Genomic DNA, 21,126 nt, shown 5'->3' on the forward strand with positions numbered 1-21,126 from the left:
AATCCAACAAAAGGCAAAAACCAGACTGCCTTCAGTTATTTGGTTGACATGTTAGCAGCAGCCTTGAAGAGAAGAAACACAATTTTTATGTGCACATTAAGGGCACTGTCAACTTAAGTTGGATCAAAAAATCTTAAATACTAACAAAAATGTTTTAATTTTTTTTTAAAAAATCCTCAATAATAAACAAATTTGGAAATATGAATAATTTCCAGGCATTTCTGAAACAAAAAAACTTAGAAACCTAAAGATCCCAATGAAACAAAGGTGAACAGATTTCACTGTTTGAATGAAAACAGTGAAAGAAAGAAGGGGTTATTAAATTTTTCATTGATTCAGGATATTCTAAATCAACAGATAAATAGATGTTTCAAATATCACAGTCTGTAAAAGGTTTAAAAAAAGTCTGTGAGATATGCAATATAATTTGAAATTATCTAGAAAGGATATTTGGGAGTCTGTTCCCCCCACCCCCATCCATTTTATTGTAGGCATTTAACAGCATTTCTTCTAGCTAAGATCAGTGACTGCTTCCCAGTTGCATGGATTTTTCTCACCCGGCATGAAAATCTAAAAGCTTTAAAAAGAGTTTAAAAAGTTAAGATGATTATAAAACTACAAAAATGGGTAAGGAAACAAAGTCAGTGTTAATAATATAAAAGATTTTCTTAAAAAACATCCCGTTGGCTGGATTTTAAGTTGACATCCATTCAGTTCTTTCCTACCGAGCATCTGATGCTTGCTTGCAAACTGTCACCAGAAATGGATATATTCATTTTTTAATGCCCAGAAATTGAAATGTGAGCCTTAATCTAGACACTCAAGGGTTCACTCAGTTTTTGAATGGTAAAAAATCAAAGCAACCCTCTCAGAGAGTTTTATTTTCTAGACAATCAAAAAGCTCCAGAATGCTCCAAGATCCACAAATATAGTTAGGTCACTTCTACAAATAAGGTTCAGTTTATAAGAATTTGTCATTTAAACTAGACTAAAGGACTTCAGTTATGAAACTGCCTTACAAAACATCAGTAAATGACCACACCTGGAAGATTTACAAGGTCTTGCACCAAGAGGTTAAATGCGCTACAAATACCAGTGCAGCATGTATTCCTTTCATGAAATACAGTGCAATTATGTGCAAAAAAGTACGTTAAAACGTATACTCCTAAACAAAGTCAATTACGCTGAGCTAAGACTTTAAGTAGTCTGCATGGCCTTTGAAAAGCTTTGAGAAAGTGATTATATTAGAAATAACTCTCCTAAAAACATTATTTTTGATTCTTCATTAAGCACCATGTGAATATTTTAAAACAGCTACATCATATTCTCAAAGCTTGTAGAGGCTGGATCTACAATGGAAGATTTCAGGAAAAAACATCCAAAAAACAAAGTGGAAAGCACAGCAAACAGATTTACATGAACATCTGGTCACAAGAATGCGGATAAACTACATCCGCTTCCAAATACAAAGGCTGAAGGACTCCACTGAAAACAAGGCAGCACAATATGACAGATCAATAGGAAACATCGATTTTGGTGGTCACTTGCCATCTGGAATGTGAACGGTGTACCCCCCACCCACACCCCCTACCCAGTGTTACACAAACCTTAACACTTCCATTCTCTACGCACAAGACACACAAGAACAATCTCTAAGACCAAAGCAAGCAGGTTGAAGTAAAATCACGGAAGGTCTCCGCAGTCATTCCTGCAGCTTTTACTACATACAGACTTTTGCAAGAGGTTAATCTTCCCTACTCCGAATGTCCTCATGGATTCAGAGTTTGCTAGCCCGCAGCTCAGCACAGCTCAGCTGTGTGAGAAGCCAAACCTGATAGTTTCATCGTGGCGCACTAGTCAGAACCATGCTCAGCCGATACTCCACATCTAGTGGCTTCTACCAGTATTTACAGCGAGGTGGCACCTTCATGCTAGAATGACCAGAAGTTGGGAGGCCTGGTCACTAAACATCATTTTGGATCCCTGTTTATAGTCTTGCCCCACTTCCATTAGCGAGTCCGTCTCCCCACAAACACAGATAATCTGTGGCTCTTTCTCAGGTGTTCTCATATGCAGAAGTCCGTCCTTTATCAGATAAGCCGATACCAAAAGGACACACCCTCTGATGTTGGATGGACTCAACAAAAATAAGAGTAGCAGTCCAGAAGACTAGCTCTGGTAGGCTGCAGGTGGCATTTTAAAATTGCCAGCAAGATGTACAAGCCCACATTTTGCTCACATTTTCAAAAGTGCTAGGGACCCAAAACCACAGCAGGATTTTCAGAGGAGCTCAGCTCCAAATCTGGCATCTACATGAGTTGTCTCTGATGGTCTTAATTTAGATGACTCAAATAGGGGCTGCTACAGAGCCCTGAATTTTTTAAAGATCTTGTCCCAGTGATATTTCTGTGATGAAGTGTGTCAATATGATACTGTTCAGCTACTGCAAAGTCAAATCTACAGATGGCCTGGAACAGGGACCACTGAAGGTTATACAACCTAAATTACAGAAAATAAATGTAGCACATGATGCCAGTATCTTCTCGTGAAGGTGGCACTCATCAAGAACTTGGACCAGACCATTTCAAATCAAGTCTCTTTACCTACTGCTGTTTTCAGGAATCACTAGTAAAGTCACTTGTTTAAAAAGAAGCTTGTTCTTTCCTCATCCTACCTGATCTGGTAATGAGTTCTTAACTGTACTTGTGATATCAGAATCACCATAGGACTTCTGTTTCTCTGAAGGATGAAGCAGATAGAGAAGCTGAATTGTTCTTCTTCAGTATGTAAAATAAAAGCACAAGGCATGCAAAAACCAACCCTAACTGGTTAAATCAGAGGGCTCTTTGTTTTTTAGGTTCCATCTCACGTTTTCCAAGTGTAAAGTCTTTACACTAAAAAACCTGCAAGAAGCACTGTCTTAAGCGGGAGGAACTGCTCACTCTGTCAGCCACGTCTGTCTACAGGCTTCTGATCTAGCACTTACTCCAGCGAGAAAGACTCATACAATTTGCATTTTCATCAAACACTTACGAACCACATAGTAAAAAAAAGCATTAACAGTCTTATTTCACAGTATATTTCAGTTTTTGTCTCTTCATTAGGAAACAGTAGGTTACCCATAAGCAAACAGGCTTTCTGTTGGTGGTGTGTTTTCTTCTAAAGCTTCCTAGCTTGATTTTTGATAGCTTATATCAACTTGTTTCTGGAAAGGTAAAAAAAATCTCACCTCCTTTGAAAACCAACCTGTTATTTATCCTAGCAAAGAAACAGGAGGTCCACACTGGAGGCTTGTTGGTTTTTTTAAAATAAATACTTGGATAAATTTACATAACATAAAGCATGAGAGAGATCACTGAAGACTAGAAGAAAATATAGTCAAAGAGAAAGAAAAGGATTTGCATACAAAGAGGCTAGTAAAAACTTCTGAGATTTCCTACTCAATAGCTTCAAGAAGGGTATTCAGAGCTCTTTTATATGCATAGCTCAGATATTTATATTTATATTTAACTGCGCCTCATCTACACCACCTGTCAATCTGGCTATTTAATCTACCAGAATCAGAATTCCCCAGTAACCTGGCTGACAGCTTTTAACTTCTACTGTAAAAAGCTGAAAAGAATTGGGCAGTTCACTTAATCTAAACTGAGAGACCAGGACACTAGACACCATAACGTGTGCTTAATGTTTCTTAAGCCAAGACTACTAATGTTTAAATGACATGAAAGACACATCTGATGATCTGTAGTCCAAGCTCTTGAGAGAGGAAGATGCAGTAAAAACAATTCTGAAAGAGAAGCTTGTTCTCTAAATACCTGCAATTAAGGACACGTGAAACACATTTATTCTGTCTATGCTTTCAGCAGCAGCATATTTTCATTATCCTGGTTTGTCTGCCCTGGTTTCCAGGTCAAATCCACCAAACAAACACTTAAGGTTCACAGTTTAGATAATACTGTCCTAATACAGCAGGATCACAACTTAGTTTAGAAAAGTCCCAAGATAATGAATGAAAACTACATTTCTTTTAACATAATCTTCAGAGAGAATATGGTGCCCCTTTCACATCAGGGATTAAAGACCATGACAGCGTTATTTGAAGAAACTTGTTATCAAAACAACACAGAGGTGCTCCACCTGCAAAATCAAAACTAGGAGGCAGACACCCCACTGGAAATTGCTCAACTACAACCTCTGTGAACCCCAGACAGAAGATGCTTCACAGATTGCTGGTGCACAGCACTGAAAACTTAAAAAGTATTAAAAATTCCAGTTCTCCCCACTCTTCTATTAAAAAATGGAATAATAAAAAACAGCACAGTCTCACTAAATGGGCAAATACGCAGTTTTCTGTTGCAGACCGACCACTGTCGGGGACACTTTAAATGCTCCTGCTCTCCTCTCACTGCTACATAAGCGTTTCTCGGTCTGACAAACTCCTGTGGATTTCCTGCTTGTCATCACCATCGGCATCATCATCATCAGCTGGATCGTTTTCCTCTCCAGACTCCACATATATGGGCCAATCGTTATCGGCATCACCCTTCTCTTGGCCTTCTGATGAAGGTTCCATTAGGCTGAGGTTAATGGGCATCGAGTCCTCGTGGGTAGTGGTCACACAGGTGCAGCTGTCGCACAAGCCAAAGCGTCGCAATCCTTGGGACAGGCTACTTGTGAATGTTCTCCTGCAACCTTTACAGATAATTGGCTTGTTTGATCGATGCACCTGAAGTTAAAAATAGAACACTTTGGTAAAAAAGGCAAATCTGCCTTCTTGCTTTAGCTCTTTCTGGGCTGCTGGTTTGCATATATTCCTAGAACAGAAAAACAACTACACTTGAGCAAAAGGGCAGACAATCCCATCACATTTTCAGCGAGCGACAAGGATTTGGGGCTACCTAAGTACTAATGAACCAAATATCGGCAGCTTCACTTATTATTAGAGCAACAATCATTTTGTCCAACATATTTTGGGAAATACGGTCGGGAAATGCCAAACTACTTTTAAAAATTTCCTGATAGATATAATCTTTCAAACTTACACTTAAAGCATGACTCCGAAGGTGTTCCTGCCGAGTGAAACGTTTCCCACACGTCTCACAGGGGTAGGGTCTCTCACCTGTGTGAGAGCGAATGTGCCGTTTTAGTATTCCTTTCTGTTTAGCCGTGTAGGGACAGAACGGACATTTGTGAAGCTTGATTGGCACAACTAACACATCACCTTTTGGAAGAAAAACACAACACATTAGATTAGGCAGTTCACCAACATTAGCTATGTTGGCTTCTCATCCTCCTCGCTGCAAATCTGAGTCAAGATAATTGCACGTTCCCCTCTCTTTGTACTTGGCTTACCTGAAATTTCTGTAGGTTGGGCAATTTCAGGAGACATTCACGCTACTGCAGATGATCAAGTCCCTTGAAAACCAGCCTGCCTATACTTATAGAGCTGATACTTTAAGGGAGTTGGCTCACAACAGAAAAACAAATTAATTATTTTAAGAAGCCATTTAATTCAGTGCCAAAATTTGCTTTTAGTGCAGTGGGGTCTCTGCGCTACTTCAGCCATAGAAAGTCTCCTACTTTTTTTTTTTTTTAACGATCCTATTAGTGTTAAACAGCATTAGAAACTAAAATCTTTAAGACAAATTACAGGCAGAAGTAGCATGGATGTTTCCCATGTGCTTTCACAAAGTGCATAGATGTGGATGTGGGGAACCCACCTGAAAACATGAGTGCTTGTTCCTACTGCCATTCACTTCAGCTTTTCTATTGGTAATAACAAGATGAAGGACTCAAATATATTTGCTGATGATATTTTACTTTTCCTAAAAATCAAACTATATGCACACAAGTAATATGTAATTTATGAAATCAGATGGAAGAAGAGAGAATTCAATTTGGACGATCACATTTTACATAAACGTGGGTATTGCCAAGGTTTTTAGCATCAGCCGATATAAGCTTCCTTTCCAGTATAAAGGTTGAGATGTTACCCTAGAAGATTAGCTTTTCCTGTTTCAGGTACAGACTCAGAAAAGTGTTTGTGTATCAAGCCTTGAGCTCTTCAACAGTTACACCAAAGTAGGTGGAGCTGTAGAACATTGCCTGTGCTAAGGTTTGTCCAACCCAGTCTCCAAAAACCGAGCACCTGGTGTTAATGTGCGAGTGAAATCAACCTCACCCAATTTGGGACCTTTACAAGGTATTGCTAATCCCTGCTAAGCATTTAGAGCTCCGTTTAAAGAAATAAAAGAAAACCAGTTCTTAGACCTGCCTTGCTTCCAGGCCCTCTAGAGGTGCCAGTTTACCCTCTATCAGCTGTGAAGGGGACCAGGATGACTGGAACAGATGTAGACACCTGAAAGTAAGCGGTATTCATCCCATCTGTCAGCCTGAAAGTGTGAAAACACCGTTCTTTTATCAGGACCTTGTACTTCTCATTCCTGGCGTCTTCAGGTAGCAGGACCACTAAAAGCTGAGAAGAGATACTTCCATTCTACCAAATGCTTACAATGTTCAGTTTTAGTAGAGAAACATGACTAATGCAAGGTTTGGTTTTTTTTTTCCCCCCCACTTCTATTTAAAGCACATCTACTATTAGCATTTCTAATACGTTGTCAAAACACTTGATGTCCTCTAGCAAATTCTAGAAGCACTTCCCTTGTAATGATTCATTAATAGTCTGAAGATTTTAAGAGGGAAAAAGTAAGCAAAGTTTGCATGTTAAGATGCTCTTGCCTTGCTACATGTCAAAACCCATAGGTGCGATCTGGTGACAGCACTCTGCGCTGATTACTTTAGTCGCTGGTGACTTTAGGACTGAGTTTGTGATTTTATCAGGTTCCTTAGTTTAAAGCAGTGAGAGAACATACTGGTTTTATTGGCTTTAAGATCACACAGGCATGCTTGAGCTGGAAATAACATGAATGTAAGCTTGCTATCTAGAGTATTCAGTGAAAGATTTCCTGCTGCCCACACCGTTCCTACATCTGTCACATCCTGAACAGCTCTGGTGTTTGTCAGAGCTGCCTCTCATCTTACTAAGGCAGTTTGGACGAGGCAAGTTGTGCACCAGCATTACCATAAGCAGATAAAATGCCCAAATCCTTATTGTCCACTTCAGGAGAAATGCATATGGATATGATCTTCTTCTTCTCCAGGTCCCCGACACTGCTGCTTGGAGATATTCCTGCCAACGTGAGACATCCCAACAAGTGCTGCGCTTGGGAAAGCAGTGAAACCTCAGGTGACCAGCAGCTGAAAAGTGAGTCTGAAAAGTAAGTCTGCCTTTAGAGGTAAGTCTCCTCTTTATGCAATACCACAGAGTTTAAAGCTTTCAGTGCTCTTAAATAATTTCTAGGTATCGCTCTGTATGAATAAAGCTGATGTCTGCTCTTTTGAAGTTCAAAGTATAACAGCGAACAGATTTATCATCTAGCAACCGATGCGCTGGCAGGAGCTCCAGTGGAATAAGCTACTTCTGCTCTGTCAGGTTCTACATCAGATCCCTCTTGTGGCAGCTCAATTTATCCTTCTGATTGCTCTTTCTAACGCTAACATGAGAGGAAGATTCTTTTTAAAAATTCGCCTGCCATTCAACAAGGTCCCAAATGAGATAGATTGTTTATTAAAGCAGTATCACCAACACTCACGCTCCAGCACCTCTTTCAAAGAGACTGTAAAAGCTGTTCGGAATACTTACCTCCCAAATGCTGCACTGAATAAATGAGTACAGCTTTCTTTTGAAGTCCAGAACAATAGTTTATTTTGCTACGGCATATATAGTCAGCAATATATTCCTGAACAAGAACGAGTGTAACAAAGGAAATAGCACAACTAAGCAGTTTCCTCCTCAGTTATACAGACTACAGCCCCCCAGAGTCCTCTCACCTGTGTCCTCACCATACCAGTCGCTGTGAATGTCCATCATGGAACTCATGGCTACCCCTGCATCCTCTGGCCTACCCTCAAAGCCCCGGACAAAGTGATGAACCACATCATCCTTTCTCTGAGCTGAGCTGTTGCGCAAAAGGGCCTCTAGGAATTGTTTCATATGATAGTTATTGCAGGCCAGGTCCATCGCCTGCCCGCCGTGCAGCCCCTCTTCCATCTGCTCGAGGGACAACGGAGTCGGATACTGCGGCAGCCGTTCACCCACTTCTACCTCTACTTCATCCGAGTCAAACTCCACTTTGGGTTCCACCCCCTTAGGCAGCGAGGAATTAACGTCATCTGGAGAGTCACTGCTTACAGGGTCTCTGACCACAAGCTCCAGGGGATGGCAGCTGCTGCACTCACCGCAGGGAGGATCTCTCTGGCAATCCGAAATCCTTTCCTTTTCCTGCAGGGAAGAGACAGAGGCAGAGCACTGGCTCTTGGAGCCGTACGAGGTGCCCTCTCTCGCAGAACTAGTGCTCCCACTATCAGCCTGATAGAAAGCAGCTTCTCTCTCTATTTTCCTGCAAATATCTAATGAAGACCTTATATACGTTTTGCAGAAGTTGACCACATCGGTCATCTGCAAATAGCTAGCTGCAGACATCACCTCAATCACGTTTTCCCCACAGAGATCCAGCTTCCCGGAGTAGAGGAAATCGAGGATGATGGAGAAAGCCTCCGAGGTGACAATGTCCAGAGAAGCGGTGCTGTGGCGTCCACTATCTTGGATGTAGTGGATCAGGAGGGCTCGGAAATAGCCACTGTTGGCAAACAGGATGTTTTTGTGCGCTTTGAAGATCCTCCCCTCCACGATAATGCTGCAGTCGCAGAAGAAGTCCCTCTTGCGCTGCTCGTTGAGCTCTCCCAGGAGCTTGGCATAGTACGACTGCATCTCCATTGCTCCTGCTGCCGGGGTTAACGAGAAGGCACGGTCAGCCGCAGGGTCCCGCCACACGCCGGCCTCCCCCCGCAGCCGCCGGGAGCTCCTGCGGCCCGCGCCTGCCTCTGCCCCCGCCGGGCACAGCCACTGTGCCGCGCTTCCACCGGCCCAGCCCCGGCCGCCGCCCCCCGGCCGCTCGGCCCCTCACCTCCGCGGCCCCTCACCTCCGCGGCCCCTCACCTCCGCGGCCCCTCACCTCCGCGGCCCCTCACCTCCGCGGCCCCTCACCTCCGCGGCCCCTCACCTCCGCGGCCCCTCACCTCCGCGGCCCCTCACCTCCGCGGCCCCTCACCTCCGCGGCCCCTCACCTCCTCCGCCCCCCGGGCCGGGCCGCTCGGCCCCTCACCTCCTCCGCCCCCCGGGCCGGGCCGCTCGGCCCCTCACCTCCTCCGCCCCCCGGGCCGGGCCGCTCGGCCCCCCACCTCCGCGGCCCCTCACCTTCGCCACCACCACCGCCACCGCCGCCCCCCTGCCGCTAGCCCCTCACCTCCGCCGCCAGCCGCCCGGCCGCCGTACCGCCGGCCGCCTCCCGGCAGGGGAAGTGACGTCACGGGGGGCGGGGCCTGCGGGGTGAGGGGTCGGTAAATATTGGTGACGTCAGACCGCCAAGATGGCGGAGGGGTGAGTCTGGTGCTGCTGAGGGGGCAGCGGCGCCGGGGCCGGGGGGCGGCGGGCGGGGCGGGGGTCGGGGGGAAGGCCGCGGGGGGGTGGCCGGCCGGCAGCGGGCCGGGCGGGGAGCGGGATGGGCGCGGGGCAGGGCCGCCGCGGCCTGGGGGCTGCCTGACGCCCGTGTGCTGTGGCAGGGAGGACGCGGGCTGGTGGCGGAGCTGGCTGCAGCAGAGCTATCAAGCCGTCAAGGAGAAGGTAGGAGGCGGCGGGCCGGGCCTGGGGGATGCCCCGGTTCCGGTGCCCCGGGCTGGGCGGGCTGAGGCAACCGTGGCGCTGGCCGTGTCCCTGTGAGTGCTGTACCGCGCTCCCTGCGGGCTGCGGCGCCGGCTGGGCCGTGGCCGCCACAGTGGCTTTGGCAGCGGCGGCTCCGATGAGCCCTGAGCCCTGCCTTGGTGACTGCCCCACGGCCGAGGAGGGCAAGCGGCTGCAGTGCAGCCCCTGGCCCCGGCGGGCGTCCGACAGGCGCGCGTAGCGGGAGTTCTGATGTATTTGTTCCAACTCCGAGAGCCAGGACTGCTCTACTGGGACCTTCTAGCTCAGGGGAGCAGTGCTGGGCTCCATTGATGTGAAGTTCACCACTTGAGCAGGAAGGGCTTGCGCTTACAGCATCGCTTTCTGATGTGTAATTTCCTGCCTGTGACAACATTGCTTATGTTAATTACACACAAAACTCAGAACAAGGCTTTTCCTAACTTGTCTTCCCCTTCTTAGCGCAAAAACCCCACTGTAATGTGTTTTGGGCATAGCAGTTTCCCATTGTTGCACTGGTTATTACAGTCTTAGCCGTTGCACGAGTTGGGGTAAGTGCTCAGCTGGATTAAAGCCTCTTGCCCTTTAATCCTTGTACTGTGCCAGGTGTTCCCACAGTGACTGTGACTTTGTTGGAGAGCAGAAAGGTTACACAATCTATTTGTCATCTTCTTACAGTCCACAGAAGCTTTGGAATTCATGAAACGGGACCTGGCTGAGTTCACTCAAGTAGTGCAGCATGATACGGCCTGCACTATCGCTGCTACAGCCAGTGTGGTCAAAGACAAGCTGGCAGTGAGTATAGGAGTGAGAGAGCTGGGATTCTTGTTGCAGGAAGAAAAGTGGGGGGTGAATAGCATGTACTTGCATTTGAGGGCTCAGTCCTCTGAACAAACCCCAACGTATAACCACAACCTTCAGGTTTCAGACTTTCTCCCTGTTGCAGGTTTGGTGCTGACCACTGTGTGGGATTTCCTTGCTGTAGTGTTGAGAAACCTCTGGAGACAAGTGGAGAGAGGTTTCTAGTGCCTTCCCTCTCCCTGTGTGCCATCTAGGTGGCATCCTGGCAGCGTCACTGTAGCGTGACATCAGGTCTCCATGCAAGCTGTCAGCCGTAGCCCTGCACAGCTGCTGTGACAGCCCAGCTCCCCAACTGGCCAGTCCTGAAACCCGGCTGTGTCCTTCCTGGCAAAGCCTAGGCTCAGTTCCACGTGAACCTATTACAAGGCCTGCCTGCACACCCCCTCCCACCTGGGGCTAGTGCCTGCCATCACACCCTGCTAGCCCAGGGCTGGCCACATAGTCACCTTATTAGCACTTTTTTGAAGGGAGAGACTTCTTGCTTCCTTAAAGGAACATAATCCGTAAAGACAGACTTGTCCTGCTGCTGCAGGCACTGTTACTTACACTCCGCTTCTTTTTCTCTTGAAGAGGGCAGAAGGTTCCTCAGGTGCAACTGAAAAGGTGAGGAAGGGGCTCTCTGACTTCCTGGGTGTCATCTCAGACACGTTTGCTCCCTCGCCGGATAAGACCATTGACTGCGATGTCATAACACTGATGGCAACGCCCACAGGTACCACAGAGCCCTATGACAGTGCCAAGGTGAGTGCCCCATTCCCGGAGCTTCTCTCCAGGATGTGGAATCCTGAGCCCTGTCCTCTCAGGGCTCTGCTGCTGCCCCTACTGACAGCTCTGCCCTGTGTGTCTTCTCCTCCAGGCTCGCCTCTACAGCCTTCAGTCAGACCCAGCCACCTACTGCAATGAACCTGATGGTACGGTGGGGCTTGGCAGTGCTGCAGAGCCAAACTGGCCCTTGTGTGGCGTCTGTGGGCCATCCTGGATTGCCCAGAGCCTTTTGCCAGCAGGCCTGCTGGCTTGACTGTAGATGAGGTTGCCGTGTATAGAGAACAGATCTGTCTCTTGTGTTGGGGACTAGCTTAGACTGAGAGTTTGCTGGGCCAGTTTAAACTGCTGCTACAGCTGGCACTGTGTGGCCTTGTGCTGGCAGAGGGCCCACGACACTGGGTGGGTGCAGAGATCCACGTCTCCCTCTTCCTTTGCCCCTTGCTCAGCCCAGCTGGTCTGTAGCATCTTATCAATGAAACTTCCCAAAACTGTTCCTGCCTTGTTTGTGCCATGGATTGTTATCTCTGTGCTTGTCCTGTACAGGCCCTGCTGAGCTCCTTGAGGCCTGGCTCACTCAGTTTAACCTAGAGGAGAAGAAAGGGGAGATCGCGGAGCTGTTGGCAACCAGCCCTTCAATCCGGGCTCTCTACACCAAAATGGTAAGGCCCTGCCTGGCTCCTGTAGTGGGCACCTTCTGACTTGAGGTGTGGTGCAGGGAAGCCCTGAGCTGCTTGGGCCCTGCAGTTGGTGGTAGAAAGGACTGCAGTTGTATGGTATAGATGTTAGACAGCATATTGTATTCTTCTTCCCTGCTTGTTTGTCACTGGCTTGGAACAGAAGTTCCTCTGTAGCTGTCCAGTGTGTGTCAGACCGTCTGCCAGTGCATACCTGAGGCTTCATCCCAGGTCTGTGCACCTGCAAAGGCAGGTGTCTTGCACAGGTTACAAGGGTAGCTGCAAGGCTTGGGAGGAGAGAGGAGCAAGGCGGCAACCGCAGCGCTCCCTCTGAAGTGACTCATTGCATTTCCCTGTCACTCCCAGGTCCCTGTGGCTGTGTCCCATTCTGAATTCTGGCAGCGCTACTTCTATAAAGTGCATCGCCTGGAGCAGGTAGGTCAGGAGGTGGGGGTCTTCCTCAGTGGGTAGGCGCTCCCGCCAAGGAGCTCTCTGATGGAGACGGAAGAGGCAGAAAGATACATCTCCTGGAAAAGCAGGGAACTGGGATGCCTTGTCTGCATTCTTGTTGTCGCTGACACTGAAATGCCTGGGGAAGGAAAGGGCTGGAGACGTGAGCAGCTGCTGATGTAGAATTCCCTGCAGGATGAAGCCCGGAGGGAGGCTCTGAAGCAGCGAGCGGAGCAGAGCATTCACCAGGAGGAGCCAGGCTGGGAAGAGGATGAAGGTGGGTCAGATGGCCGGGGGTCTGTGGGAGGGCTCGTGCAGACCTCAGCAGCTCTCAGAGAGGGTGGTGGCTCCTCCTCGCTGCCGCATACACAGCTCCCAGCCCAGCCGCTGCCAACCCTGCTGCACTGTCAGCTGCTGCTGCTGCGCTTGTTGAAACATCTCTCGCTTCTCTTCTGCCTTCCTACAGAGGAGTTCTTGGGGATGTCACCCCTGCCTTGTGCAAACGTGAAATTTCCAGGAGCAGCAGAGAAAGAATCTGCCCCCGCAGCCCTGGAGGGAAGCCACCCCACTGCTCACAAGGGACCCTCAGAGGAGAGCTGGGCCGTCCTCCCTCCAGAGCTGGCCCCAGCAGAGGGGAGCCCCTCTGAGAGCAGTGAGAGCATCTCCCTTGTGACTCAGATTGCAAACCCTGCTTCTGTGCCTGCTGCACAGCTACAGACTGGAGCACAACCAGCTGGGACCAGAGACCTCTCCCAGAGGCTGCTGGAGGCCACCGTGGAAGAGCAGAGCTCCCTGCCAAAGTCCCCAGAACCTGGTCATCTTTCTGCACCTGCCCGGGAGTCAGCAGCATCCTCAGAACAACCAACTGTTACAGAGCTCAAAGAGGTGGAAAGCAAAGCCCAGGGCAGGACAGAGACTCTGAAAGAGGAAGGACCAACAGATCTACGTGTCTTCGAGCTGAACTCGGATAGTGGGAAATCCACTCCCTCCAACAATGGCAAGAAAGGTGTGTATGTGGGGCCCGCACAGGGCCTGGAAATCTGCTGGGGGTGGCAGCTTTTGGGGAAAGGGTCCTGATTTTATGATGATGGGGAGGAGAAAAGGGATTTTGCCGGAATCGCCCAGGAAGGTTAGAGTCAAAGGCCGTCTAATGGCCAAAACTGAAGTGGAAGCAGATCCTTAGGCTGTTGGGCAGGGTCAAGTCAGTCACGTCAGATAGTGACAGTTTGCTCTTGGCAGGCAGCTGGGCTGGTGCCACAGGTGGCTCTGTCCTGAGCACTCTGCTGAGCCCCATTCTGTGCTCCCTCAGGAGAGCAGAGGTTGAGAAGCCTCCAGGACCCTGACATGTTGCAGCTCTGGCTGATGTGATCTGGAAACCTTTCATTTCAGGGGATACTGCCTCCCGCAGAGCCTGCTGCAGGTCCCCCAGCGTAATGGTTATGTTGGTTATAGGTTTATAAAGTCACTGGAAGCAACCCAAGGTCCAGCGAGGTGGGCAAGTATCATGCACTGGGGCTGCGAGCAGAATAAAATGAGACAAGAAATCAGAAGTCTGCTGGCTGAGCGGAGTAGGCCTTTGGTCCCTGGCCTGCTGGGTGCTGGGGCACGGCTGTGGTCCGTGTAGGGAATGTGGCAGTTCCTCCCCGCTGCGTGTTGCCCCTAGGAGCATCCCTGCTGCTCCTCTACTCTACCTCAGGGGGTTGTTCTTTCTGTTGGGGCCTATGACAGTCCCCATAGCTAAGTCGCCGCTGTCATTACTTACCTGTTGCGTCTTCTGTGTGACTGAAACGTGACACATCCTAGCTCTCCCAGGCCAGAGGGGAATGTGGCTCAGCGTTCACGTCTCCCGCTTGTTCTGAACCAGCCCTTGCTGCGAGGGAGGTGCCGTTCAGTCCGTCCCACCTCTGTTACCTGGCAGCCCGCTGTGGGGGATGGGGGAGGCCTTCTTCCCTCAAACAGGAGCCTCTCGAGTGCCAGTGCTTGGGCAGCTGTGTGCTTTGGGCAGAGTGACTGGAGAGCACGTGCAGCTCTGATGGCTCGGTGGCGATGTTTGTGGTTGCAGGCTCCAGCACTGACATCAGTGAGGACTGGGAAAAAGACTTTGATTTGGACATGACTGAAGAGGAGGTGCAGCTGGCGCTCTCGAAGGTGGAAATGTCTGGGGAGGTGAGTCGAGGGGAGGTGCTCACTCCAATAGGCAAGAAGTTTGCTCCCAGAAGCCATCAGCAACTCCTTGGGGTGATGCTGCATGAGCTCTGCCGTCGCTGGGTGCCTCCCCTGGGAGGTGGAGAGAGGGAGAGAGACTGCAGTGCCTCAGAGCAAGGGGGCAAAATCCCTCTGCTCGAGCTGTGCCGGGGGCGCAGGCTGCGCGGCAAGGCAAGTTGCAGCGTGATGTGGCTGCCGCTCCGGAAGGGCAGTGCTGCAGCAGGCAGCTGCCTGCCTAGAGCAGCTCGCAGGGGGCTGCTCCGAGGTGGGGCTCGCTCTTTGAGGGTGCAGGCTTGGGGTGGGATCTCGCCGTGGGAGTCACGGCTGTCAGCTGGAGCAGAGAGCGGCTGTCTGGACATGCTTAAGGAGGGATGAGTGTGCAGGTTCCCCAAAGGGAACAGAGCAAGCGAAGCCCTGTTGGGAGGGTGTGGGAGCAGGAGGATGTGTCAGGCTTCGTGCTGACTCAGTGCCCCGGGCAGGAGCATCTCGCGACAGATGGCTGTTGAGTTACAGAAACAGAGGGATGTTATTCTTGTTTGCAGCTGGAAGATGAAGAGTGGGAAGACTGGGAATAAAGCGACTGCTTCCAGTGTGTGTCACAGGCTCATTTCCACCATCGAATGTGAATTAAATCACAGACTGGCTGTTCCTTTGTGTGTAACTCTGCTGGGGATTGCAGTTCCAGGCTGGAGGAGTTTCATTCCTGCTAAATCCTGTGGGCAACTCAAGCGACCCCTTCAGACCTGGAGGAGGAGGAAGCAGGAGTTCACTCGTACACTTAGCTGCTAGGGAGCCCATCTTCTCAGTAGGTCCTAGAGACTGGCCAAGCCCAAACCGACTGCCCCAAAAGTGTCGAGTGGGGGCAGATGCGACACGTGAGGGGTCCCTAGGGTGAGCTGGGCGCTCGGGCACCTGGCAGGATTGCTTGGTGCCGCTGGACTGCCGGCTGGCTGATTTGTTTGCTTGTGTGTGCGCATGTAGTCTGCAGTACAGCAGTTCAGTGGCTCTTGGCTGCAAGCTGTGCCTGCTCGCTCGCCGCTCTGCGCTGCTGGCCAGGCCGTCCCTGGAGAAAGCCCCTGTGCAGGGGGTGGCCGGGGGCTGGAGATGCTGCAGTAGAAGCCCCTTCTGCTGTGCCACTCGTTGCTGCAGAGAAAGGCAGTTGGCTTGTGGCTTTGACCCAAAGCTGGGCTGTGCCAGAAGAAGCCAAATGCCCTGCCAAACCCTAGCTTGTGCCTGGCTTTTCGTCTTGGAAGCTTTTTCTAATGGAAACTGCTGTTTCCTGCTGCAAGAGCAGCAGCTTCTCCAAGAGCCAAGGCCTGCTGCTTCCCCCTTTGCAGCTGCACTGCCTTCCTCTACTGGATTTTGTGTATTTCTAGTTAAATTCTCCAAGCAAAGTACTTGTGGCTTGCTCTTACTTGAGCCCTTCTGGGCAGGCAGTGATTTGGGTCATGCTGGGAGCAGAACCTCTCTGTTGTGGTGCCCAGTTCAGCCCTTGCAAAGCCCCAGTCTGGCCTGCTGACCACTTCAGCTTCTGCCTTTGGCACCAAGGGGCTCAGCGTTCCCTCTCCCAGCCCAGGGGAGGCAGAAGCACCTGAGCGTGGGGTGTAGCTGTTGGCTGAGGCTGTCCCCGCTCGTTTGACTCCCCTCGTGCCACCTGCACCAGGCCCCACGGCCACCAGGGTCACAAGCTTTGCTGTGCTCACTTGGGTTCTTTCACTGAAGCCCCCTGTGACTGCTTGCAATGCTTCCCTCGGACCCACAGCCCCCGCCTGTGGGGCAGTTCCCTTCTAATGTCACAAGATGCTCCTTAGTGGATGTTGCTAATATACGATTATCCTAAAGGGACAGAACCCTCACTACTGTCTCTGGCCTTTTGGGTGGTGGTTTTATATGTGCTACCTTTGTCCTTCTGCCTCTTCCCAGGGGTGCTTCATTGGAGCTGTGGATTTCCTTCTGCTTTTGGATAACATTAACCTAGGTGCACTTGGAAGAGTTGGGATTTGGGGTTTTTTTTCCCCCACTTTGGGGAGATTCTCAAGCACAGCTGCCTGTGCGGATGGATTGGTGGCAGCGGTGACTTCAGATGCTTACACAAGAACGTGTCTGTCCTGCAAAACCCGTGAGGGTGTGGGACTGAGCTGCAACTCCTCCCTCGTGGTGCACGGTGGGCCCAGCAGAGCCTCTGAAATGTGCCGCAGCCTCACCCTGTCCTGGACTCAAATTTAGCTGTAGCGGGAAAACTTGTGGGTGACACCAGCAGGGGTGGCTGTGCAAGGGGCTGGGGGCTGTGTTCTCTCGGGGTTGGATGGTGTCACAGCTGGATCCCTGGGCCTGCAGCAGAGCTCCAGAGGGTGCAGTGCTCTCGTCTGTGTCACTTGATTTTTTTTCTCTTTAGTCAAATTAACCGTTTGGTTGTCTGTGCAATATTCTGTTCTGAAGTACTCTGCATCTCCCTGAGCCTTTTCTAGCTGGGGTGAAAACCAGGAACAATTCTAACAGCTGGTAGTTTTGTAACAATGACTTTCTCCAAACCTTTTACAGACTTGCAGTTAACAGCAATTAAAGGAATTCTACAGAGTCTCTGCCTGTGTCAGGTGTTATTCCCTTGGCCTGTGGGGTGGGGGTGGCTGCCTCAAGACGGTCTGTGTGTCAAATGCTTTTCAATTTCCCTTTCCTCCCACCCGCCTTGGGGGGTTACTTAGTTGGGGAAGGTGGGACACCCATGGGGGGCTTTGAGTGAGCCGCTAAAAATGTCCAAGTATGAGCTAGGCCTTGTCTCTGCCAGCCAGAGGCCTGGCACACCACCTGCGAAGCTGGATAGGTGGAAAACAACAGCAAATTTATAAAAAACTTAGAAACTATCTGTTCCGTTCATGGTGAGCAGGGCAGGCTCTTCTCAGGGGTTAGTGAGCCACGGGTGCCTGCTGACCACCTCGATGGAGGGTCTCAGGGTTGCGTCTGGTTCCAGAAGCATTCTCAGGAGGTTCTGGCACTCCTTGGAGATGCCCAGGTGCCCAGGGACAGAGACACCTTTCTGCTGCTGGTGCAGCATCTGTGGGATGTTGGTGTTGTCGAAGGGCATGCGCGCGCAGAGCAGGATGTAGAGGATGATGCCCATGCTCCAGATGTCGCCTTTGCAGCTGTCGTGGGGTATGCCCTGCAGCACCTCGGGCGCCGCGTAGGCTGTGCTGCCGCAGAAGGTCCAGCTCAGCTCCCGGCGGTCCCTGGGGAGCAGCTTAGCAAAGCCAAAATCCGTCAGCTTCAAGGTGTTGCCCTGCAGCAGGGCATTCTCGCACTTGAGGTCGCGGTGGACCACCCCGCTGTCGTGGCAGTACCAGATGGCCTCGACCAGCTGGTGGAAAAGCGCCCTGGCACGGGGCTCGGGCAGGGGACCCTCGCGGAGCACATAGTCAAAGATGTCCCCGTCCTCCGCCAGCTCCATCACGAGGCAGATCTTCCCCTTGGTGGATTTTAGCATCTCGTGCACGCGGATGATGTTCCTGTGGTTCAAGCACTTGACGATCTGGAGCTCCCGGGGCAGGAATTTGTGAATGAAGTCTGCCGAGAGAGGAGGGGGGTTTGCTCACGGGGCTGTCCCTGAGCGGCTGGCTCTGGGCACCCCTGCGGCGCTCGGCAGAGGGAGAGGGCTCATTCCGGGGGTCCCTGTTTCCTTACGGCCTGGCACCGATCCCCGCGGCTGCTCGCTGGGGCGGGATGCTGGGCTCCAGCAGCGCTTTGCCCTCCTTGCGGTCGGAGCAGCGGCCACCTAACCAGGTCCTGCTCCCCAGGCTGCAGCCCTGAGCTGCACTGCGGGACCCCCCGGCACTGCGGGACCCCCCAGCACCGCAGGACCCCCCGGCACTGCGGGACCCCCCGGCACCGCGGGACCCTCTGGCACCGCAGGAACCTCTGGCACCACGGGACCCCCCAGCACCACGGGACCCACCCGGCACTGCGGGATCCTCTGGCACTGCAGGACCCTCTGGCACCACGGGACCCCTGGCACCGTGGGACCCTCCAGCACCACAGGACCCCCCAGCACTGTGGGACCCCCTGGCACCACAGGACCCTCCAGCACTGCGGGACGTCCCAGCACCGTGGGACCCTCCAGCACCACAGGATCCCCCAGCACCATGGGACCCCCTGGCATCACGGGACCCTCGGCACTGTAGGACCCTCCAGCACCACAGGACCCCCCAGCACAACCTGCCCCCTCGCTCCCAGGCAGCCAGGGTGGGAAACCAGTTTTCTACTGGGAATTCAAAGCCTCCAGGGAGGAACAGTGCCTCAGCCTGGAGCCCTTTCGGGGTCACCTCTTACCTTCTGGAACTTCCTTCTTATCAATTATTTTAATTGCCACTTTCTTCTGGTGCTTTTGGGAAAAAGCCTCCTTCACCTTGGAGTAGGTCCCCTCCCCAAGGGTCCTGCTGAGCTGGTAGCCATGGGCAAGCAGAAACCCCTCCATGTCCTCGTGGGGCTGGGACCCTTTGCTCCCCCAGTTCACCCAGCAGCGACTCTGCAACAGCCCGGGGGGGGGCACAGAGGGACCCTTTAAAGCCTGGGGGGGGCATTGTGATGCAGCCGGGTGGTGTCACTCAGGGTTGTCTTGGTGAGCCGGGGTGCGCTGGGTGGGCTCTCCCCGTGGTCCCCTTGTGCTCTCGTTGCCGGGGGTCTCGCGCTCGCCCGGTCACCCACCCGCTTCTCGCCGGTCAGACGCACCCAGGGCCCGGCCATGAGCTCCCGGCGGCTGCCGCAGGTGCGCAGGTTCCCGGTCGAGGCTGGCGACTGCCCCAGCTCGGCGGTGCCCCCCGAGACATGGGGGCCGGCGGGCGCTGAGCAGGCTGCGGGGAGGTAAGGGGGGGCAGGACCGCCGGCAACAAGAGCAAACAAAATGCAGCTCATTTTGCTCCCAAAAGCATTGGCTGATGGCGTGGAGGGGGAGGCCCTCCTGGGATGTGCCATGCTGTGCCGTGCTGTGCCATGCCATGCCGTGCCATGCCATATCAGACAGTGCCATGCTGTGCTGTGCCAGGCCATACTGTGCCATGCCACACCATGCTGTGCTGTGCTGCACCATGCCATGTCATATCAGACAGTGCCGTGTGCCATGCTGTGCCGTGCCATGCTGGCTCATGCTGTGCCATGCCATGCCATATCAGACAGCGCCATACCGTGCTATGCCATGCCGTGCTGGCTCATGCTATAGCATGCCGTGCTGCACTGTGCCATGCCATATCAGACAGTGCCATGCTGTGTTGTGCCAGGCCATGCTGTGCCATGCCATGTCATATCAGACAGTGCTGTGCCATACTGGCTCATGCTGTGCCGTGCCATGCTGTGCCATATCAGAGAGTGCCATACCATGCTGTGCCATGCCATGCCGTATCAGACAGTACCATGCTGTGCTGTGCCAGGCCACGCTGTTCCAGGCCATGCTGGCTCACACCATGCCATGCTATGCTTTGCCGTGCCATGCTGTGCCATATCAGACAGTGCCATGCCATATCGGATAGTGCCAGGCTATGCTGTGCCATGCCATGCTGTGCTGTGCCATGCTGTGCCATGCCACGCCATATCAGACAGTGCTGTGCCAGGCCATGCTGGCTCGTGCCATGCCGTGCTGTGCCATGTCACTGACCTCACACTATTCCCTCCCCACAGGCAGCTGCAGCGATGCCCTGGCAGCCACTGCCTGACGCTGCCCCACGTCCCCATTGACACATTCATCGCCATGGGAGGCAGAGGCCGGCCTCGCACTGCCTGACGGTCCCTGCGCCCACCACCGCTGGCCCCAGAGCCGCAGCGCTGCCAAGGACGCAGGCTGGGGACGAACTTTGTAATAAAAGGAGATCTTAGAGCGGTTTTGTGTTCAAAACCCATGCTATGGTGTGTTTGCCATGGGGGGTCATGGGGTGAGAGGGGACACGGCAGGACAGGACATGAAGGGACAGGGCACAAGGCGATAGGACACAAGGGGACATGAGGGGACAGGGAGTGAGGTGTGGGACACGAGGGGACAGCACGGGAGGGACAGGACACCCACCAGGTGATGGAACATGAGGGGACAGGAGCTGAGGGAGGGGACAGGGCATGAAGCAATGGGACACAAGGGGACAGGGCACAAGGTGATGAGACACAAGGGGACATGAAAGGACAGGGATGAGGGGTGGGACACAAAGGGACAGGACAGGAGGGATGGGGCACCAGGTGATGGGTCAAGAGGGGACATGAGGGGATGGGGATGAGGGGTGGGACACGAAAGGGCGGGACAGGAGGGACAGGACACCAGGTGATGGGACACGAGGGGACAGGGCACGAGGCGAGGGGACACGAGGGGACAGGACACACGAGGAGACACGAGGGGACAGGAGTGAA

General features: G+C 52.0%; 3 protein-coding genes across 12 annotated transcripts; 1 reads left to right on the forward strand and 2 right to left on the reverse strand.

The window, feature by feature from the left end:
* Window positions 1-1,428: 1,428 nt before the first annotated feature.
* Window positions 1,429-9,431, reverse strand: ZBTB8B (zinc finger and BTB domain containing 8B). 10 transcript variants are annotated; one of them, XM_055705689.1, is made up of 6 exons: window positions 9,366-9,431; window positions 8,546-8,844; window positions 7,891-8,341; window positions 7,082-7,270; window positions 5,043-5,221; window positions 1,429-4,726 (listed from the first exon to the last, which is right to left on the reverse strand). In XM_055705689.1, the coding sequence occupies exons 2-6, from the start codon at window positions 8,834-8,836 to the stop codon at window positions 4,409-4,411; spliced, it is 1,428 nt and encodes a 475-aa protein (XP_055561664.1). In that variant the 5' UTR covers window positions 8,837-8,844; window positions 9,366-9,431; the 3' UTR covers window positions 1,429-4,408. The 10 variants fall into 10 exon arrangements, 9 of the variants coding, with proteins under 9 accessions (XP_055561664.1, XP_055561660.1, XP_055561661.1 ...); XM_055705685.1 differs by having other exon boundaries at window positions 7,891-8,844; window positions 9,366-9,430; XM_055705686.1 differs by having other exon boundaries at window positions 7,891-8,844; window positions 9,332-9,387.
* Window positions 9,428-17,331, forward strand: BSDC1 (BSD domain containing 1). The gene is made up of 11 exons (XM_055705702.1): window positions 9,428-9,499; window positions 9,682-9,742; window positions 10,475-10,591; window positions 11,228-11,398; window positions 11,514-11,568; window positions 11,966-12,081; window positions 12,463-12,531; window positions 12,742-12,823; window positions 13,013-13,552; window positions 14,609-14,712; window positions 15,294-17,331. Exons 1-11 carry the CDS (start codon window positions 9,489-9,491, stop codon window positions 15,324-15,326), a joined length of 1,359 nt encoding a protein of 452 aa, XP_055561677.1. The 5' UTR covers window positions 9,428-9,488; the 3' UTR covers window positions 15,327-17,331.
* A 316-nt stretch (window positions 17,332-17,647) lies between these two features.
* Window positions 17,648-19,216, reverse strand: TSSK3 (testis specific serine kinase 3). Its single transcript, XM_005432769.1, has 2 exons — window positions 19,072-19,216; window positions 17,648-18,309 (listed from the first exon to the last, which is right to left on the reverse strand). The coding sequence occupies exons 1-2, from the start codon at window positions 19,214-19,216 to the stop codon at window positions 17,648-17,650; spliced, it is 807 nt and encodes a 268-aa protein (XP_005432826.1).
* Window positions 19,217-21,126: the final 1,910 nt, after the last annotated feature.

Source organism: Falco cherrug, chromosome 3 (genome assembly GCF_023634085.1).
Source record: "Falco cherrug isolate bFalChe1 chromosome 3, bFalChe1.pri, whole genome shotgun sequence".
In the NCBI taxonomy this organism is placed as follows: Eukaryota; Metazoa; Chordata; class Aves; order Falconiformes; family Falconidae; genus Falco; species Falco cherrug.

Bases quoted from the DNA above. Each gene is read 5' to 3' on its own strand.
- ZBTB8B (XM_055705685.1), bottom strand. From the start codon at position 8,836: ATGGAGATGCAGTCGTACTATGCCAAGCTCCTGGGAGAGCTCAACGAG. The intron at 5,222-7,081 runs GTAATGCTGGTG...TTCTTCCAAAAG, and splicing joins GGGCATTTTATCTGCTTATG to GTGATGTGTTAGTTGTGCCA. The intron at 4,727-5,042 runs GTAAGTTTGAAA...TTTTAACTTCAG, and splicing joins TTCGGAGTCATGCTTTAAGT to GTGCATCGATCAAACAAGCC.
- BSDC1 (XM_055705702.1), top strand. The intron at 11,399-11,513 runs GTGAGTGCCCCA...CTTCTCCTCCAG, and splicing joins AGCCCTATGACAGTGCCAAG to GCTCGCCTCTACAGCCTTCA. The intron at 11,569-11,965 runs GTACGGTGGGGC...TGTCCTGTACAG, and splicing joins CTACTGCAATGAACCTGATG to GCCCTGCTGAGCTCCTTGAG.
- TSSK3 (XM_005432769.1), bottom strand. From the start codon at position 19,216: ATGGAGGGGTTTCTGCTTGCCCATGGCTACCAGCTCAGCAGGACCCTT. The intron at 18,310-19,071 runs GTAAGAGGTGAC...CTCTCTCGGCAG, and splicing joins TAAGAAGGAAGTTCCAGAAG to ACTTCATTCACAAATTCCTG.